The 15955-nt window shown below is 40.7% G+C and overlaps 2 protein-coding genes across 3 annotated transcripts; one reads left to right on the forward strand and one right to left on the reverse strand.

Annotated features, from left to right (window-relative positions):
* Positions 1 to 10917, forward strand: LOC106953978 (catenin beta-1-like). Of its 2 annotated transcripts, none has more exons than XM_015043152.1 (17): positions 1 to 154; positions 1135 to 1184; positions 3042 to 3251; positions 3386 to 3636; positions 3732 to 3970; positions 5617 to 5818; positions 5902 to 6046; positions 6135 to 6238; positions 6953 to 7087; positions 7185 to 7388; positions 7473 to 7631; positions 7733 to 7852; positions 7962 to 8112; positions 8204 to 8325; positions 9261 to 9321; positions 9657 to 9852; positions 9934 to 10917. In XM_015043152.1, the coding sequence occupies exons 2-16, from the start codon at positions 1172 to 1174 to the stop codon at positions 9845 to 9847; spliced, it is 2307 nt and encodes a 768-aa protein (XP_014898638.1). In that variant the 5' UTR covers positions 1 to 154; positions 1135 to 1171; the 3' UTR covers positions 9848 to 9852; positions 9934 to 10917. The 2 variants fall into 2 exon arrangements, with proteins under 2 accessions (XP_014898638.1, XP_014898644.1); XM_015043158.1 differs by lacking the exon at positions 1 to 154 and adding an exon at positions 879 to 964.
* Positions 10918 to 14154: 3237 nt separating this feature from the next.
* Positions 14155 to 15143, reverse strand: LOC106953771 (uncharacterized). Its single transcript, XM_015042788.1, has 2 exons — positions 15060 to 15143; positions 14155 to 14932 (listed from the first exon to the last, which is right to left on the reverse strand). Exons 1-2 carry the CDS (start codon positions 15138 to 15140, stop codon positions 14351 to 14353), a joined length of 663 nt encoding a protein of 220 aa, XP_014898274.1. The 5' UTR covers positions 15141 to 15143; the 3' UTR covers positions 14155 to 14350.
* Between the last annotated feature and the right edge of the window lie 812 nt (positions 15144 to 15955).

The following is a 15955-nucleotide window of genomic DNA, read 5'->3' on the forward strand; positions in this document are numbered from 1 at the left end:
TCCATTGGCGGAAGCAACATCTTCGACTGAGCACCAAGCGGGTGTGGTTTGGACCAGGACGGGTGGTTCACCTAGCAGTCCTTTTACTATTTTCAGCCAAGAGAAAGGAGAAAATTCGGCCCAACAGAAACAACGGAGGAGCCTTTCGACTCTGGTAAATGCCGCATGTTTAGCGCAGACATCACTCGGTGTGTCAGTTCCAGGCTTTAACCAAGAAAATCATCTCTGGTCGATCGAGGAGGGGGGCTCCGGTGGGGTTTTCTGATTCGGCTGGCAAGCAGCACAGCAGGTTTTCTATGGTTGCGCCTGGATCTACTTTTTCGTACGTCTCGGATGGCTAAGCTAATCAAATCTGAATTAAACATTTGAGGGTTTTCCTCCCATGCCAAGGTTCCTGTGAATTAAAATAACATTCTTGAGTAGAGGTAGCCACGGGTCACACCGGCTGTGCCCATGAACAAAGGCTTGTTGCTAGGTGTTTCAATCATTCAGCATTGATTGTTTATGTTAGCTAGCTAGTTAGCTAACTAACGGTGAGGATAGCTGCGCACGTTAGGTGGCTAATTCTTGTTAGCCCTCCCGTTATTCAGCACGCTGATTAAAAATCACTGTATTGGTGCAACAGACAGTTTATCACTCGGCGTCGATTAGTACGCTTGTTATTCTTCCAGTTTGAGCCTCCACGAGAGAGGAGTCGTCGTGGAAGTGATTGCGGGTAGAGGGGGTTGTGTCTCTCATTGGAAACCCAAGCTTCGAGGTCGGAACTTGGCCGTGGTAAGGGGGGAGGGGGAAAAATATGCCTTTGATGTTGTATGCCGCTGAATAGTGAATTGTGTTCGTGCTGGAAATACCCACCGCTTCGCTCTCTCCTCTCTCTCTCGGTTTGAGGTGGAGACTCGGCATTTCCCCCCTCCTGTCCTATCTGCGTTAACTAGCCAAACAAGCGGTGAAGACCTGGCAAAAGGTAGCGGAGCAAAAAAGAGGGGGGGAAAAAAGGAAAGAAAGGCAGACGGTAGTTTATTACAACACTTGGAATAAAAACACCACGATTTGATTAGGCTGTGACAAATATGACATTTAGTTGAGGCCGTGTTTTCTTACTTTTCCGTGCGCTACTTTTACCATTTTTTCCAGACATATTTGCTGTGCGGGCTGAGGGCAGGCAAGAACAATGGCTACCCAGTGTGAGTATCGCAAACTTATTTATTCTCAGTTTTTTTTTTTTTTTCTTTTTCTTCTATTCCAATTTTGTCCCCTTCCTCCGCCCCACACACATACACATCGCTTTCTCGGTCTCAATTTGTACACATCTTAATTGGTGAGTTACAGTAACACTTTGTCAATTGTGGACTTTTGGTTGGAGCACATGTAACAGTAACTTTTTTTTTTTTGTTTAGTATTTTGTTCTTTATCATTACCTTAGGGTACAAGGCACAGAGTTAAACATGATTTCCGTGCTTTAAATAATTTTCATTCCGTTTTAAGTTTTGCCATTTACATTCTTTAATCCTTTTGGATCTTTATCATTGCTTAGATTATTGCAGAGAACAGGCAGTAACAGGCCCTGTTCAGAGCTGGCATTGACATTGGCTGACTCGGATAAAAGAGCAAAGCCTAACCATTCACACCTGGTATTAACACCAGTCCAAAGCGATCTGATTACTGCTGCCCACTTTATTTCCACAAAGACATGTAGCCACATCAACAGGTTTGTTGGTTTTTCTGCAACATCCTTTCCTTTCCATCCTTAAATTCACAAGGTCTATTTTTTTTCTGCTTTACAGGCCATTCTATTCTAAATGCCTAGAAATAATAGCTAAACAGTCCATTAAAAAAAAAAAATCTAGATTTTTAGGAAAATTTTGAAAATTCAATGTTAAAAATGCACCCTTGCCTTGCTGAAGTCTCTTTAGTTATTATTTTGCTTTGTAGTATGTTGGCTTCATTGCAGTTATTTGTGTGCAAACCTGCCTCATTAATTAAGTACCTTGATATTTAATCACATGCGTCATAGCAGCGTGCGTGGAGTATGTTGCATCAAATGGCAGCAGTGGCCAATAAGGTTGGAGTTTCACTGTGAATGTTGTTTTTTTTTTTTTTTTTTTAACTGTGGAATCGCTTAGATTGTTGGGCCAAAATCACAAATCGTGCTGTTTCAGTTGGGAGCACATTTTAATTGTCAAAGTCTTCAAAGTCATCCATGTTTTCGACGTCATAGGATTGTATATACAGTCAGTTACCTGAGTTGTATTAATCAGACATTAATGTGTACTGTTTGCCCATCTATTTAACAGATTGTCATACTGGTGGCCATTTTATTGTAACATTTATTGTTATCCTGCAAAATTGCTTATCATAAGAACTTTCATTCATTGTGACAATGAGGAATTACAATTAATGACGTTAGAAAGCTCCTAGAACCGTCTTCATTGTTGGAGTTATTTCTGTTTCCGTTTTCTTCACTGTTGGTTTCACGAGCATATCAATAAATGAGAAAATCTCAATAAGTGCTATTACTGTTTGCAGTTTATTCTTATGTCAGGAGTCTTGAAGAAGCCCCTTCCAAAACAGGTTTTCAATTTAAGGGAGACATTTTGTTTGTTGTGCTTTGACAGCAGTTGCCTTAAGACTAAAAAGAAGTTGAAAACCCTTTTTTTTTTTTTGTATTGTGATCACAATAAGTAGCGCAACATATTGCAATGAGGTTTAAGTTTATATTGCCCACCCCTGTTGTGAACTAACAGAGTAGTAAAAACATTTTGTATTTTAGGATTCTTAAGAGTCAAGAAAAATCTGGAGTTTGATCACTGTTTTCTTTAATATTGCTTTTAAAGTTCTGTAGGAACCATCATAATTACACAGGTGGGACTCTGGTAGTTACAGTAGCACTAGAACACGACATTGGTATTTTCTAAATATGTATTTTTGCACAAACTCGGCAACTGTTAACACAGCAATCCGATCAGTCCGTTGTCGCTGGGAATTCCTGGTGAGAATTTGTTCGTCTCGTGCCTCATTTTGTCTTTCTTCTGCTCGTGTAGCTGATCTGATGGAGTTGGACATGGCTATGGGTGACACCAAGGTCGCTGTGAGCCAGTGGCAGCAGCAGTCCTATCTAGATTCAGGAATCCAGTCTGGCGTCACCACCACAGCACCGTCTTTGAGTGGCAAAGGGAACCCCGATGCCGAGGAAGATGATCCAACTCTGTATGACTGGGAGTTTAACCAGCCCTTCACTCCTGAGGCTGCAGGTAAGTCGAGCGTAAAACAATTTGGTAAATGTATAGATTGAACTCTAGAAAAAATTATGATGAATTTCGGTAAAGATGTCCTTGGCCACACACACACACAATGTAATTATGATTTTTCTGTATTTGTTTCCCAGACATCGAAGGTTACGCCATGACCCGAGCCCAGCGTGTGCGAGCTGCTATGTTCCCCGAGACCCTAGAGGAGGGGATTCAGATCCCGCCCACCCAGCTGGACGCTGCCCATCCAACGGCAGTACAGCGTCTGGCGGAGCCCTCTCAGATGCTAAAGCATGCCGTGGTTAACCTCATCAACTATCAGGACGATGCCGAGCTGGCCACCCGGGCCATACCCGAGCTCACCAAACTGCTCAACGATGAGGACCAGGTCTGTGAACAAACCATTACTTTAATTACTCAAAAGTACTTGTCATTCATCTTTTTCAGATTGTCACCATGCTTAACAAAACTCTCGCCCTGTAGGTTGTTGTGAACAAAGCTGCCGTGATGGTGCATCAGTTGTCAAAGAAGGAGGCGTCGCGTCACGCCCTGATGCGCTCGCCACAGATGGTTTCAGCGGTCGTCCGTGCCATGCAGAACACCAACGACGTGGAGACGGCTCGCTGTTCTGCCGGCACGTTGCACAACCTTTCCCATCACCGTGAGGGGCTCCTCGCCATCTTCAAGTCTGGAGGCATTCCTGCTCTGGTCAAGATGCTGGGGTAAGATGTGAAGGATTTTGTATTTACATGCCGTCACAGCTTTTTGATGTCTACTTTATGTGAAGCTTTGATCTGCCATCACAGATTCCTACCTGATTTCTCTTTAGGAAATGTATTTACATGAAAGTTAGTGTTTGTGTGCGATGTATCTAATCATTATGAGGAGCAGAGGAGATGGATTATCATAAGGGGGAAGAACAGAAGCTCTAAAATGTGATTTTTATAGTGTTATCTGCTCACTCTCAGCCTGATTGAACCACAGACTTTTCTTGTGTTCTGACAATCATTTCCTTTAATATTCTGTTTAATTTATTCATTTATGAAGCAATTTAAAATAAAGAGATCAAAGTTCATAGCAATAAAAGCATGATAATTAAATAGTATTGTATCGTTCAGCTTTTCAACGCCTCACTAATATTAAAGAGTTAACTTTAGATGTTTGTTCAGTAATATAGAAGAGTGTTGTTTCTGTTATGTCTTGGTAGAGCTGACGTTTGGCGTGTTGACTAAAAACTAAAGTTGGGAGCAATCTGACCTTATACTGATTTTTGGATTTCATATTACATTTAGACTCCATGATCCTGTAGATACTGCAAGTCATACTTTGCCAGATTATTCCTTTTTCTAGAGCATGTATTTGTTAGATTTGCCAGATTACTCAGGTTTGTCACAGTAGGCTGCTGTCGGTGGATAACCTCGCTACTCAAAGCTCATTTTATTGTTCAAAGTGAATTAAAAAAACAAAACGACTGTATGTTTGTGGGAAACGGTTAGAGGGATAACGTTTACGTGAGATTGTTGCAGTAATGGACTACGTCAGTCAGTAGCCAGCAGATATGCAAAGTCTGTAGTGGTAATAGTTGCTAGCTTCATCTTTTTTTTTCTGCTGACTGTATTTTTGCTGGCCTGCTTCTTGCTTCTGTGAATACATTTTCACAACAAAGCTACTTCTATTGTCCCCAGTTCGAAAATGGAGCGATTTGTTTTTTGTCAATTCACTCTGTTCTGTTGTGTGCAATTTACAGAGCCCCCCACCCAAACCCCAAAACTATTCTATAGATGAGCAGCTATTTTGGAAAAGTGTGACACAAAATTTCCACAGAAACTCCTGCACTTTTCACACGTTTGAAAGCTCATAAAGGCCTAAAGTTGCAGACAAAACACTTGGCTACAAGGCAAGTTGAGACCTGTTGGACGGAGCACCTGTGTTTGACTTCTTTATAGTCTCACGTTACTATGTTTGCAGTTGATGTTGGAACGTTTACAAGTTGTATAGATTTTCACCTGGCTTAGAACTGAATATTGTGTTCTAATGGTCTTCATAAATACATTTTAAAAGAAGGTGCTCTGCTTGCTTTCTGTCTAATTTGACAGTGATTGCATCAACATTTCTTCCTTGTTTGCCTACTTGGGTGGACACTTGGTGCACTGTAGCATCACTTTGCAGTAATTATCTCTACCGGTCATTGCCTGAATTTAGTAATTGCCACAAGCTAAACAACATGTTTGATGCTAGATTAAGGAATCGGAAGGTAAAAGGCGGCGTTTTGGAGTATTAATTACAGTTAGTATTTTTAAAACAATTTAAAGTTGTTGGTGCTCGCTGCTCCTCGTGTTGTCTCACCTTTTTCTTTTATGTCTTTCAGCTCACCAGTGGACAGCGTGTTATTCTATGCCATCACTACACTCCACAACCTGTTGCTGCACCAGGAAGGCGCCAAGATGGCGGTGCGCCTTGCCGGAGGGCTGCAAAAGATGGTAGCCCTGCTGTCCAACACCAACGTCAAGTTCTTGGCCATCACTACTGACTGTCTGCAGATCCTGGCATATGGCAATCAGGAAAGCAAGGTACAGGAAGATCTGTTTTTTTTCAATGCGTCGTCGTCTTTGTTTTGGCGGTGTGTAGTAAACACGAAACTCTTTTGTTTTAGCTGATCATTCTGGCCAGCGGTGGACCTCAGGCCCTGGTCAACATCATGAGGACTTTTACATACGAGAAACTGCTGTGGACCACAAGCAGAGTGCTAAAAGTGCTCTCTGTCTGCTCAAGCAACAAGCCGGCCATTGTAGAAGCTGGTACTTATGACAGAAATGAAACGGATTAAAACAATGCCGCTGCATTAATGATTTGATTATTCATGCGATCTTTTATTTAACTTTTTAGGAGGGATGCAAGCTTTGGGTCTTCATCTAACAGACCCCAGCCAGCGTCTGGTTCAGAACTGCCTCTGGACTCTGAGGAATCTTTCAGATGCTGCCACTAAACAGGTACTGTTGGACATAATTTAATAGATAATAAAAAAGAAAGTAGCTGCTGACTTGAATTAAGTAAATTTTACAGTCGAGTGGTCCAAACTAGTGACCCCCTAGCTGTGTGAAAACTAAAAATCTGATCTTTTTCTGATCAGTGCTTATACCAAATATAAGATCCCTGCAGAGCTTTGTTACTGACACTGAATGAACGTTGGATTTGACAGAACTAGAACCTGGAGCTCTTTACTTTCAAATGTTGGCTTTTTATTTTGAAATCATCAAAAATGTATGTTCAGTCACGTGATGCACATTATATTATATAGTCACAAAAAGGAAAGAAGTGAACTTTCTGTAATGTCTCATAAGGGTTTTACCTCTGTCCCATAAACCAGAGGGTTTATTTATCTTGTATGTTCTTTTTTTTTTTTAAGAGGCAGCTTTTTATACATTTGGGATGTTTTTGAGACATCTACCTTACTGTAAGCATTTTGTTACAACTGATACATTTTTTATACAACCAGAAATTCAACAAACAGAATTTGGTAAAAAATGTCAGGAGATCTGAGTTGGTGTTCAAAAATTGACTGTCGCAATCTCTTGTTGGTGCACTTTTAATGTTCACTTTAGCTTATAGCTGTGATTTTTAGTGTTCAAATTTGAGCTCAGTTTCTAATAAGAAAATCTAAACCTCTAGGAAGACGAGTTGCATTCATCTATTCTTGTCTGTAGGAGGGCATGGAGGGTCTTCTTGGCACCCTGGTCCAGCTGTTGGGCAGCGACGACATCAACGTGGTGACTTGTGCTGCCGGCATCCTCTCTAACCTGACCTGCAACAATTACAGTAACAAACTCATGGTCTGCCAGGTGAGGGGCTGTAACCGTCTACATCATGTCTTGATTTAAGTCTCGCTGGGTCTTGTTTTATTGACGCGCAACATTAACACACGGATGTTCCTGTTAGGTTGGCGGCATTGAGGCTTTGGTGCGAACCGTGCTCCGGGCCGGCGACAGAGAGGACATCACAGAGCCGGCTGTGTGCGCCCTGCGTCACCTGACCTCGCGCCACCAGGATGCAGAAATGGCCCAGAATGCAGTGCGCCTTCACTACGGCCTGCCTGTGGTTGTTAAGCTGCTGCACCCACCGTCCCACTGGCCACTAATCAAGGTCCTTTTTCCATTACACTTGTAAATTAATGAAACAATTAGAATAATTACAATTTTTAAAAGATACAATCCATCTTCTGTGTAGGCAACGGTCGGTCTCATTCGCAACCTAGCCCTGTGCCCGGCCAATCACAGCGCTCTGCGGGAGCAGGGAGCCATTCCCCGATTGGTCCAGCTGCTTGTCCGAGCGCATCAGGACACTCAGAGGCGCACGAGCATGGGAGGGAACCAGCAGCAGTTTGTGGTATGGCAGCTTATTTAAACTTTCTCTTTTGAAGATTTGGATTTCATTTTCCTCTTCTGTGTGTTTGACTTTGTTTTCTCCCCACCCTTGAACTCATCCAGGAGGGAGTGCGTATGGAGGAAATAGTTGAAGGTTGCACTGGAGCTCTGCACATCCTGGCCCGGGATGTCCACAACAGGATTGTGATCAGAGGGCTCAACACCATTCCACTCTTTGTCCAGGTACAACCGCAGAACATCTATCACTAAATAATATATATTTCAGAATAATCAGTAGCCTAAAAAATCTTGGACATTCTTAAATCTTACTCTCACTTGCTCTCGTGTCCAGTTGTTGTATTCTCCAGTGGAAAACATCCAGCGCGTCGCAGCAGGTGTGCTGTGCGAACTGGCGCAGGACAAAGAAGCAGCCGAGGCCATCGAAGCCGAGGGGGCCACCGCACCGCTCACTGAGCTGCTGCATTCTCGCAACGAGGGCGTCGGTGAGAATACAAACAGACGCAGTTTTACCATTTAGTGTTTTTGTTTTTCTGGTTGCTTGAGGATTTTTTTTTTTTGTGCATTCTCCTTTAGCAACCTATGCTGCAGCTGTCCTGTTCCGCATGTCTGAAGACAAACCCCAGGACTACAAGAAGCGTCTCTCGGTGGAGCTGACCAGCTCACTGTTCAGAACCGAGCCCATGGCCTGGAACGATGTACGTGCTAATGCTAATAAATGAGCCAAAACCAAATTAATGAAACAGCTGTAATGAAGCTTGCTGGAACCGTGTTAAATTCTTCTGAGCCATAGCATGACTAAACAGAAGAAGAAAGCGAAGGATTTACATCATTTGGTGCATTATTTATCAAAGTGAATGTTTAATTTCCCTCTCCAAAGTAGCTCTTTTTTTATTTCTTATTAGTACATGTCAAGTGACTTCACGTAATGATCTTTTCAACTACTTCTTAGAAGCTGTGCATCATTAACTATATAGGGATAATTTCAAATTGAGGTTTGCCTAAAAATTACAAGCGGTGAAGATCTTATTTACAGAAGGTAACTTATTGTAAATCTGGAACAGTTTTATCCTTTTAATCTCGAGTCTCAAAAGTATGACACTAGTTGGCGAACCTCTTAAAGGGATGTGGTTTTATTTACACAGAAGCCGAAGATAATTAGGAAGGAGAGGCGGTGCACCACCAGCAAACTTCCTGTGGGAAACGCAAACTACAAACAAACTGTTTCCCCAAAACTAAAGTAGCGGTAACATTCGCAGAACAACTTTTCACGAATATATGTTGACTTTTAACTTGCATTTCATTTAGTGCTGCATGTTCCATTCAGTGTATGTTTAGGCTCCTCTGCAAACACGAAAGCTTAAAGGTTCCTACTTTGACAAAAGCGCTTAAATAGGAATCTTTAAATCTTAAGGGTTTACATTAACTCTGACGTTTTTGAGATGGAAGTTGATTTAAGATGATTGAAGTCAGTTTAGTACCAGAGTGAGCTTACAATAACTGCTTGTAATTTTAAACTTTGTGCCTCTGAACTATTAATGTTTTGTTTATTGTGAATATCTAGAAAGAGCCATTCTAATGTGCTGATAAGTAGTTTCTGTCAGTTATCTAATGTCAGTGTTTGGTTCTTCAGACCGGGGACCTGGGTCTGGATATGGCAGCACAAGGAGATCCTCTGGCTTTCAGGCAAGATGGTGAGTTTTTAAGCTTTACATGAGCTTCATTCTTGTCTTCTCCCCCCCTCCCCCAAGATGTTGTCTGCATTTCTAGAAAATCTTTTATGTTTTTTGGTAATTGCACTGAAAGTAACAGCACTTTTGTTTCTACACTGAGGCTTCTCTCTTTCAGCATTGAACTGCACAGGAACAAACCTGTGAGTTTGTACTTATCCAAAAACTACTACAAAGCTACGCTACCGTACACATTTCCTGACAAAATAGAAACGTGCCACTTAGCATGAAACGACAAACTTGCAGCATAACGTTTCGTTTTTACATTGAACCTTGTGGGTCTTATTTTTGCCTTTCAGACGGAGCATATCGGGCGTACCCAGCAGCTTATGGCCAGGACCCTCTGTTAGACCCTATGATGGAAGGTGCAGACTACCATGCTGATGCGCTGCCCGACCTGGGTCACCATACTGATCCTTTGCCAGACCTTGGCCATACCCAGGAACTGATGGACAGCAACCAGCTGGCCTGGTTTGACACCGACCTGTAGGATTGGTACGAGCCTGCAGATCTTTTAAAAACCTCACGTATGGATTACAGCATATTAATTGCACATTATCTTATGTTTTCTTTCAGTCATTTTCCAATAGAACCTGCATTGTGACTGTCCTGTATTGTCTGAAGCAGCATTACGATTGCCCTGTAGAGTGTTAAAGGTAAAGAGAGAGGAAATTAAAGTGGTCCTGGGAAGTGCCTGACACAAGAAAAGAAAAAAGAAAAATCAAAGATGGTTCCCACAGGATTGTTTAAGCAAGTTGAAACAGAGGGGACAGGAGAATTTCCAAGTATCAAAGATATCACACAATGGAGGGTAAAGAGCAGGTTATCTATTTGGATGAGTGCACAAGAGGTTGATCTTAAAAGTGTGAAACACATGTTTTAGCCTTGCCTGTATTAGGTTTTTTTGTTTCTACTTTTCTTATTCTATTTTTTATTTCTTTTTGTAATACTCATTATATGTTATGGTACTGACCCAGCTTGCCTTCGCACTATCCATTTTCATTTTCTCTCCAATGCTAATCATTTGTATTTTTTTTTTCTTTCTTTCTTTCTTTTTTTAAGAACGTATATTACACGTAGTGTTAAGTTATAGTGATATTATACAATGTTCCTTTGGTTATGGTCGAATGTGTAGAACACTAATAATCAGTTGAAATGTACTCTGACTTAAAGTGTAACATTGTGTAGGTTTTTTTTTTATATAATCTCAAAAATGGAGAATTATGCACTCAATATGTGCTTGTTTAAGCATAAAAAAATATGTCGGTGTCAAATGTTCTAAATGGGGAAATGGGTGAAATTAAGGGTGGGCTGGGGATAAATCTACAAACAAGTGTTTTATATACAGTATCACTGGTAGGTTAACAACTATTTTGTATGCCATCATTGGATGTTTGATAGGAAAAAAAAAATAACGCTATCGTTGGTGGTTTGACAAAACCCACGTTTCATGTCCTATCAATGGTAGCTAGGTTGACAAACGGTTGTAGTCCTGCTGTGTTTATTTTGGAGACGAGGTTATGACACGGCTGAACAATAAAAAGCATTTTATTTCATCCAGTCTTTGTCCCGCGTCTTCTGTCTTGGTTCCATAGCTTTCATTTAAACCACAGTCCTAACACTTTATTTACAGTTGTTTAAACCTACATTTCAATTATCACATATATATATATATATATATATATATAAATTGTGGTAAAGTCAACCAAAGATTGGTGCTCGTTCCTTTCGGTATAAACAATTACATTCAACTTTAATTAGCTGTAACATAGTAACATTGTGGAAGTCCATCGGGACTTAAACTATACGATATAAACACCTTCACTGAATCAAATTTACAGCATTTAATCATTTTTATTTAGCAAAAAAATACATTTCACAACTGATATAAACTATTTCCTACAGTGTCCCAGAAGGATTTTTTTTTTGTTCTATCTGCAAATTTTTTCCCTCATCTGGAAGAAAAAACTGCAAGTTAGCTGTTTCACTCTACTTTTTGTTCTCCACAGCATTGTGTACAATTGGAGGTATTTTTCCATGAAGTACCATTATCTTGTAAACTATTGTGTCTTTGAATCAAGTCAGTCAGCTAAGGTGCTTCATATGGAAATGTGGATAATGGTGAAAGTGGTCTGATGCTGTCTGAAAGCTTGGGTGGGGTTAAGACATTCATTCCAAAGATTCTTGTCTGATGGCTTACGACACAGTTGTCAAACTGCAGTCCTCAAGCAACTTTTAGATGCGCCTCTGCTGCACCACACCTGAAAAGAATAATTAGGTCATTAGCAAGGCGCTGGAGAACCTATCTACACAAGAAGGAGGTAATTAAGCCACTTCATTCCAGTGTATTGTACCTGTGGCACATCTAAAGACTGCAGGACGGCGACCCTTGAGGACCGGAGTTTGACCCTGGTTTACAGGAAGGGTTTTTTCTTCTTTTTTTTTTTAGTAGACCAGCAGATGGAGTTTAAAGATTCAGGACAATAGCATTAATTTGATTTTTTTGTTCTTTTCAACTGGCTAGGTCGTCCTGCAACAAGGCATCCCTATACCATGACATCTCTACCTACATAGTTGGTTCACACAGTATTTGGCTTATGCCAAACAAGATCTATGTGCTCAACTGCAAATAATTAAATTTCAAGTCAGAACTTGTGGTCTTGAGTTTTCACTGACAACTTTTAGTCTGGCCTTCTCCTGTGAAACCTTTTTTTCTACTAGTTGTCTAGTAGACTGTCAACATTTGCAGCTGCTTGCTCCTGTAGTCCCATGATGACATTCTAGATTTTTTTTTTTTATTTGTTCCTGAAGGAAAGGGATTGTAAAAATCAGCAGATGGGATAAATGGGAGCACAAACAATCTCTAATGTGGGTGATTTAACAGGAGCAGTGCTGTTTAATGGGATGTTTCAAATGGAAATGAAATGGCTACATTCCAGTCATTTTCACCTCTTTTAAATGTCAGTGCAGTCTGACCCAGTGGAGCGACGGAGCAGGGCTGTTTGATCTGGAGCTGTTTTCTAAAGTCCTGAGCTTCTTGTGTTGCAAATAGGACCAGAATAAAACCTTGATAAATGCCTCATTGCAATCAGGTTGTGTCCCATCAATTCTTAAGCATGCTGTGGTTAAACCCCTTCTTAAGAAACCCAAATTAGACTCAAGTGTACTAGCAAATTTTAGGCCCATTTTTAAACTCCCTTTTTTTATCTAAGGTTCTTGGAAAAATTAGTTTCTATTCAGCTTGAAAAGTTTTTAAATGACAATAGTATTTTAACAGAAGTTTCAGTCTGGGTTTTAAAGCTGCTCATAGCACTGAAACAGCTTTGCTTCGAGTGTATAATGATCTTCTAACAGTTGATTCAGGCAATGTTGCAGTTTTATTATGTCTAGATCTGAGCGCTGCATTTGACACTGTAGATCATCAGATTATTTTATATAGATTAAAGCAATGTGTTGGCCTGAGAGGCCCAGTATTTGCGTGGTTTAAATCTTATTTAGAAAATAGAACTTTTTCAGTTCATCTCAACCAACACTGTTCTGAGGCCAAACATTTAAGGTACGGTGTTCCCCGAGGCTCAATATTAGGTCCTGTTTTGTTCATCTTATATTTATTGCCACTTGGTCAGATTTTCCATAAATTTAACGTCTCTTTCCACTGCTTTGCGGAGTCTAGAGATTCTAGAGGTTTATTTGCCCCTTAAACTACAAAATGGTAAAAATTAATCTCTTCCGCTAATGATAGTTTGTTTAGCTGAAGTGAAATCTTGGATGGAATAAAACTCTCTTTACCTAAATCAAAGTAAAACTCAAGATATATTATTTGTTCAAAGACTTTAAACTACAAATCCGGATCTGATTCTTGGTTCTTTAGCTCGGTTTTGTCAGACCTCTGCTAGGAATCTTGGTTTTCCTTCCGATAGCAGTTTAAAGCTAGCTAAACAAGTTAGCTCTGTCGTTAAATCAAGTTTTTAATCACATGCCGGATTTTAGCCAAAGCTAAATCTTATTTTTGTTTTAAGGACTTTGAAGGACTTATCCATGCCTTCATTACAACTCGTTTGGATTATTGCAATTCTTTATATAGTGGCGTGGATAAAATCACAGATGCAGCGACTTCAGCTGATTCAGAAGAACGCAGCGGCACGGCTTCTTACAGGAACCAGGAAGCTTGACCATATAAGGTCTATAACTATTTGAAATGGGAGTTTTATTTATTTATTTATTTATTTATTTATTTAATTAATACCAGCCATCACTCCATGAGTGCCTGACTTAAAGAATAAATTTGTAATTAATGGTGGAGCATCAAGTTTCCTGTCCAAAGACTATATAGGAATCTTATTGAGCATCAAATACCAGAACACTTTAATTACAATCTGTTAGCCTGTGCCTAAAATCCTAAAAAACGATCTACGTTAATTATCTATTACATCTGTATTCTTCAGAACACTTATCCAACAGAATCTTACCGATTCCTATTAAAAAAAAACTTGTGAGCTAAACGGAGAAAAGTAAATGACAGAAGACCCAAAACTAGTTTATCTGAAAAGACTTTGTTTAATAATAATAAAAAAATTAAAGGTCACCATGTTTCAAACCTCTTGAAATGCTGTCAGATTAAGTGTAAATGTGATCATGAATACATTTTGCTGAAAGATGAACAGTTTTTAACTCCTAATTAGCAAAGAACCAACATTCTTGATCCGATTTCAAAGTAATATTTACCACTTTTTTTTTTGTATGTCTTTCTCTTCCATTTTTTTTGGGCCCTTAATCTCAATGCTTTTTACACCTGAATATACGTGATGATTTATTAACCTCACTCAAAAATATTTATCTGGGACAAAAAGCATTGAGACGCAGCTATTACAACAATACATTAGCTTAGCATGTTTACGGGTTTCTGAGAAGAAGGGGGGGGGGGAAGTACTTTGAAGTGTGTATTCCGCCAGATGAAAATGCGGGAGACTGCTTTTTACAGGTGTGAAACAATTCATTGCCATACATGAGACGTGACGTTTGGAAATGTCGGTGCGGAATACGTGACGAAGCCGTGCTGCGCCCTGGTGAAGTAAGGCGCCGACGAGGGAGCAGCGCGCACAGGAACCCACCCGGCGCGTTCAACAGCTCTGTCAGCCACGAGCGTGTGATCTGTGCTGCCCCCTGCTGAGCCGATGTGGGAAAAACAATTCGAAGCGTGTGAAATAAGGGGACCCGCGGGGTAGCAGATGAAATCTCTTTGTGGGGTCGCGGGCAAAGGCCGCTGCTCCACGCCAGGCAGATGGGAAGCTCCGGAGGGCGGAGAAGGGGGGGGGCTGTCTCTCTTCAACAGGGATTCGACGGAGAAAGGTCCAGTGAACTTCACCTTACATCTGACCTGGTCAGGCCTGCGGGATGCAGGTTGAGGAGAGGGGGCAGCTCTGTCCAGCTTCTCCCTTTCCAGCTTAGAGGCCAACTCGGGGAAGAATTGCAGGAGCCCGTTAAAGTGACGGCGCACCATCTTCGCTGTGATCTGACTGCAGTCCAGTTTCCAGTAGTTTTTCTTGCTGTTCAAGGAATTCGGGATCACTGGAACCTAAACAAAAAATAAATAAATAAATAAAATAAAATAAACGGGTCAATATATGATGCAACGTTATTTCACAAAATATATTCACACAGTCAAACAAAAAAGAGAAAAAAGTAACAAAAGTGAAACTTACTTTGATGAAGCAACCGTGAGTTGACAAACAGACTCTGATGTTGTTCTCAAGAGATTTTCTATCCTCGGACATCAGCTGCATCAGTCTATCCATCAACTGGGGGGGAAAAAAAGAAGAAAATATTCAGCATCCTTCTGACACATGACAAATTTCCCCGTGTTACATCCAGCAAACAACATGCATTTTAAAATTGTTCAACTTTTCTCACCTGAGTGAAAGTGAGCATCCAGTTTGGAGCATTCCGGAGGATTATAGCAATCTTGGACAGGTAAGTCGTGGCCCACTTGAAAGCAGCTCTCTGAGTACTGCCAACAGGGCCACGACGATAAAACTCAGCTCTGTAGCCCATCATCTTGCTCTGCTTTCCCTCTGCTGGAGATTCAACCTGGGCACGGAGAGAGACTGGTGGTCACATTCCCTGCTTCTGTGAGGACGAAGTGGTCGGCTCTGGATATAAGTCCTGTTAGAACAATGAGACGTCAGAAGGTGTCCACTGCAAGATAATAGGGAGCCATTCAGAAGATGACGGCCCTATTAGTGCTGGAGGTGGAGCCAGGTCCAACCTGAATTTGATCTAACCTGTAGACAAATGCTGAAATGTGTGACAACAACAAAGTCTCTTTTCTTGAATGCACTTAATGCATTTATGCCTCTTCGTGGCGTCAAACCCACTTTAATATTTCCCTAACAAAGTTTCAGAAGAAAACTCTGAAGTTTTCTCTGTAGAAATGTCCATAGCTTTTATTAAAAAAAAAAAAAAACTTTACAGGGAGAGTTTTATCAGGAAAAATGTAAAAATAACACTAAGGTGTTATTTTTACATTACATTTTTACATAGCTAACTTCTATGCTAGTCTTTGAAAGATGTGTTGCATTAGGCTACTACACCCACATAT

This window comes from Poecilia latipinna, unplaced genomic scaffold, assembly GCF_001443285.1.
Source record: "Poecilia latipinna isolate Pla-1442-1.1 unplaced genomic scaffold, P_latipinna-1.0 Scaffold35, whole genome shotgun sequence".
NCBI lineage: Eukaryota > Metazoa > Chordata > Actinopteri > Cyprinodontiformes > Poeciliidae > Poecilia > Poecilia latipinna.

What these genes read in the sequence shown, in the direction of transcription:
- LOC106953771 (XM_015042788.1), bottom strand. Translation starts at nt 15,140, where the DNA reads ATGCAGCTGATGTCCGAGGATAGAAAATCTCTTGAGAACAACATCAGA. An exon ending in CTCACGGTTGCTTCATCAAA is followed by an intron (nt 14,933 to 15,059) that starts GTAAGTTTCACT and finishes TTTTTTGTTTAG; the next exon opens with GTTCCAGTGATCCCGAATTC.
- LOC106953978 (XM_015043152.1), top strand. An exon ending in TGCTCAACGATGAGGACCAG is followed by an intron (nt 3,637 to 3,731) that starts GTCTGTGAACAA and finishes CTCGCCCTGTAG; the next exon opens with GTTGTTGTGAACAAAGCTGC. An exon ending in GGAACCAGCAGCAGTTTGTG is followed by an intron (nt 7,632 to 7,732) that starts GTATGGCAGCTT and finishes GAACTCATCCAG; the next exon opens with GAGGGAGTGCGTATGGAGGA.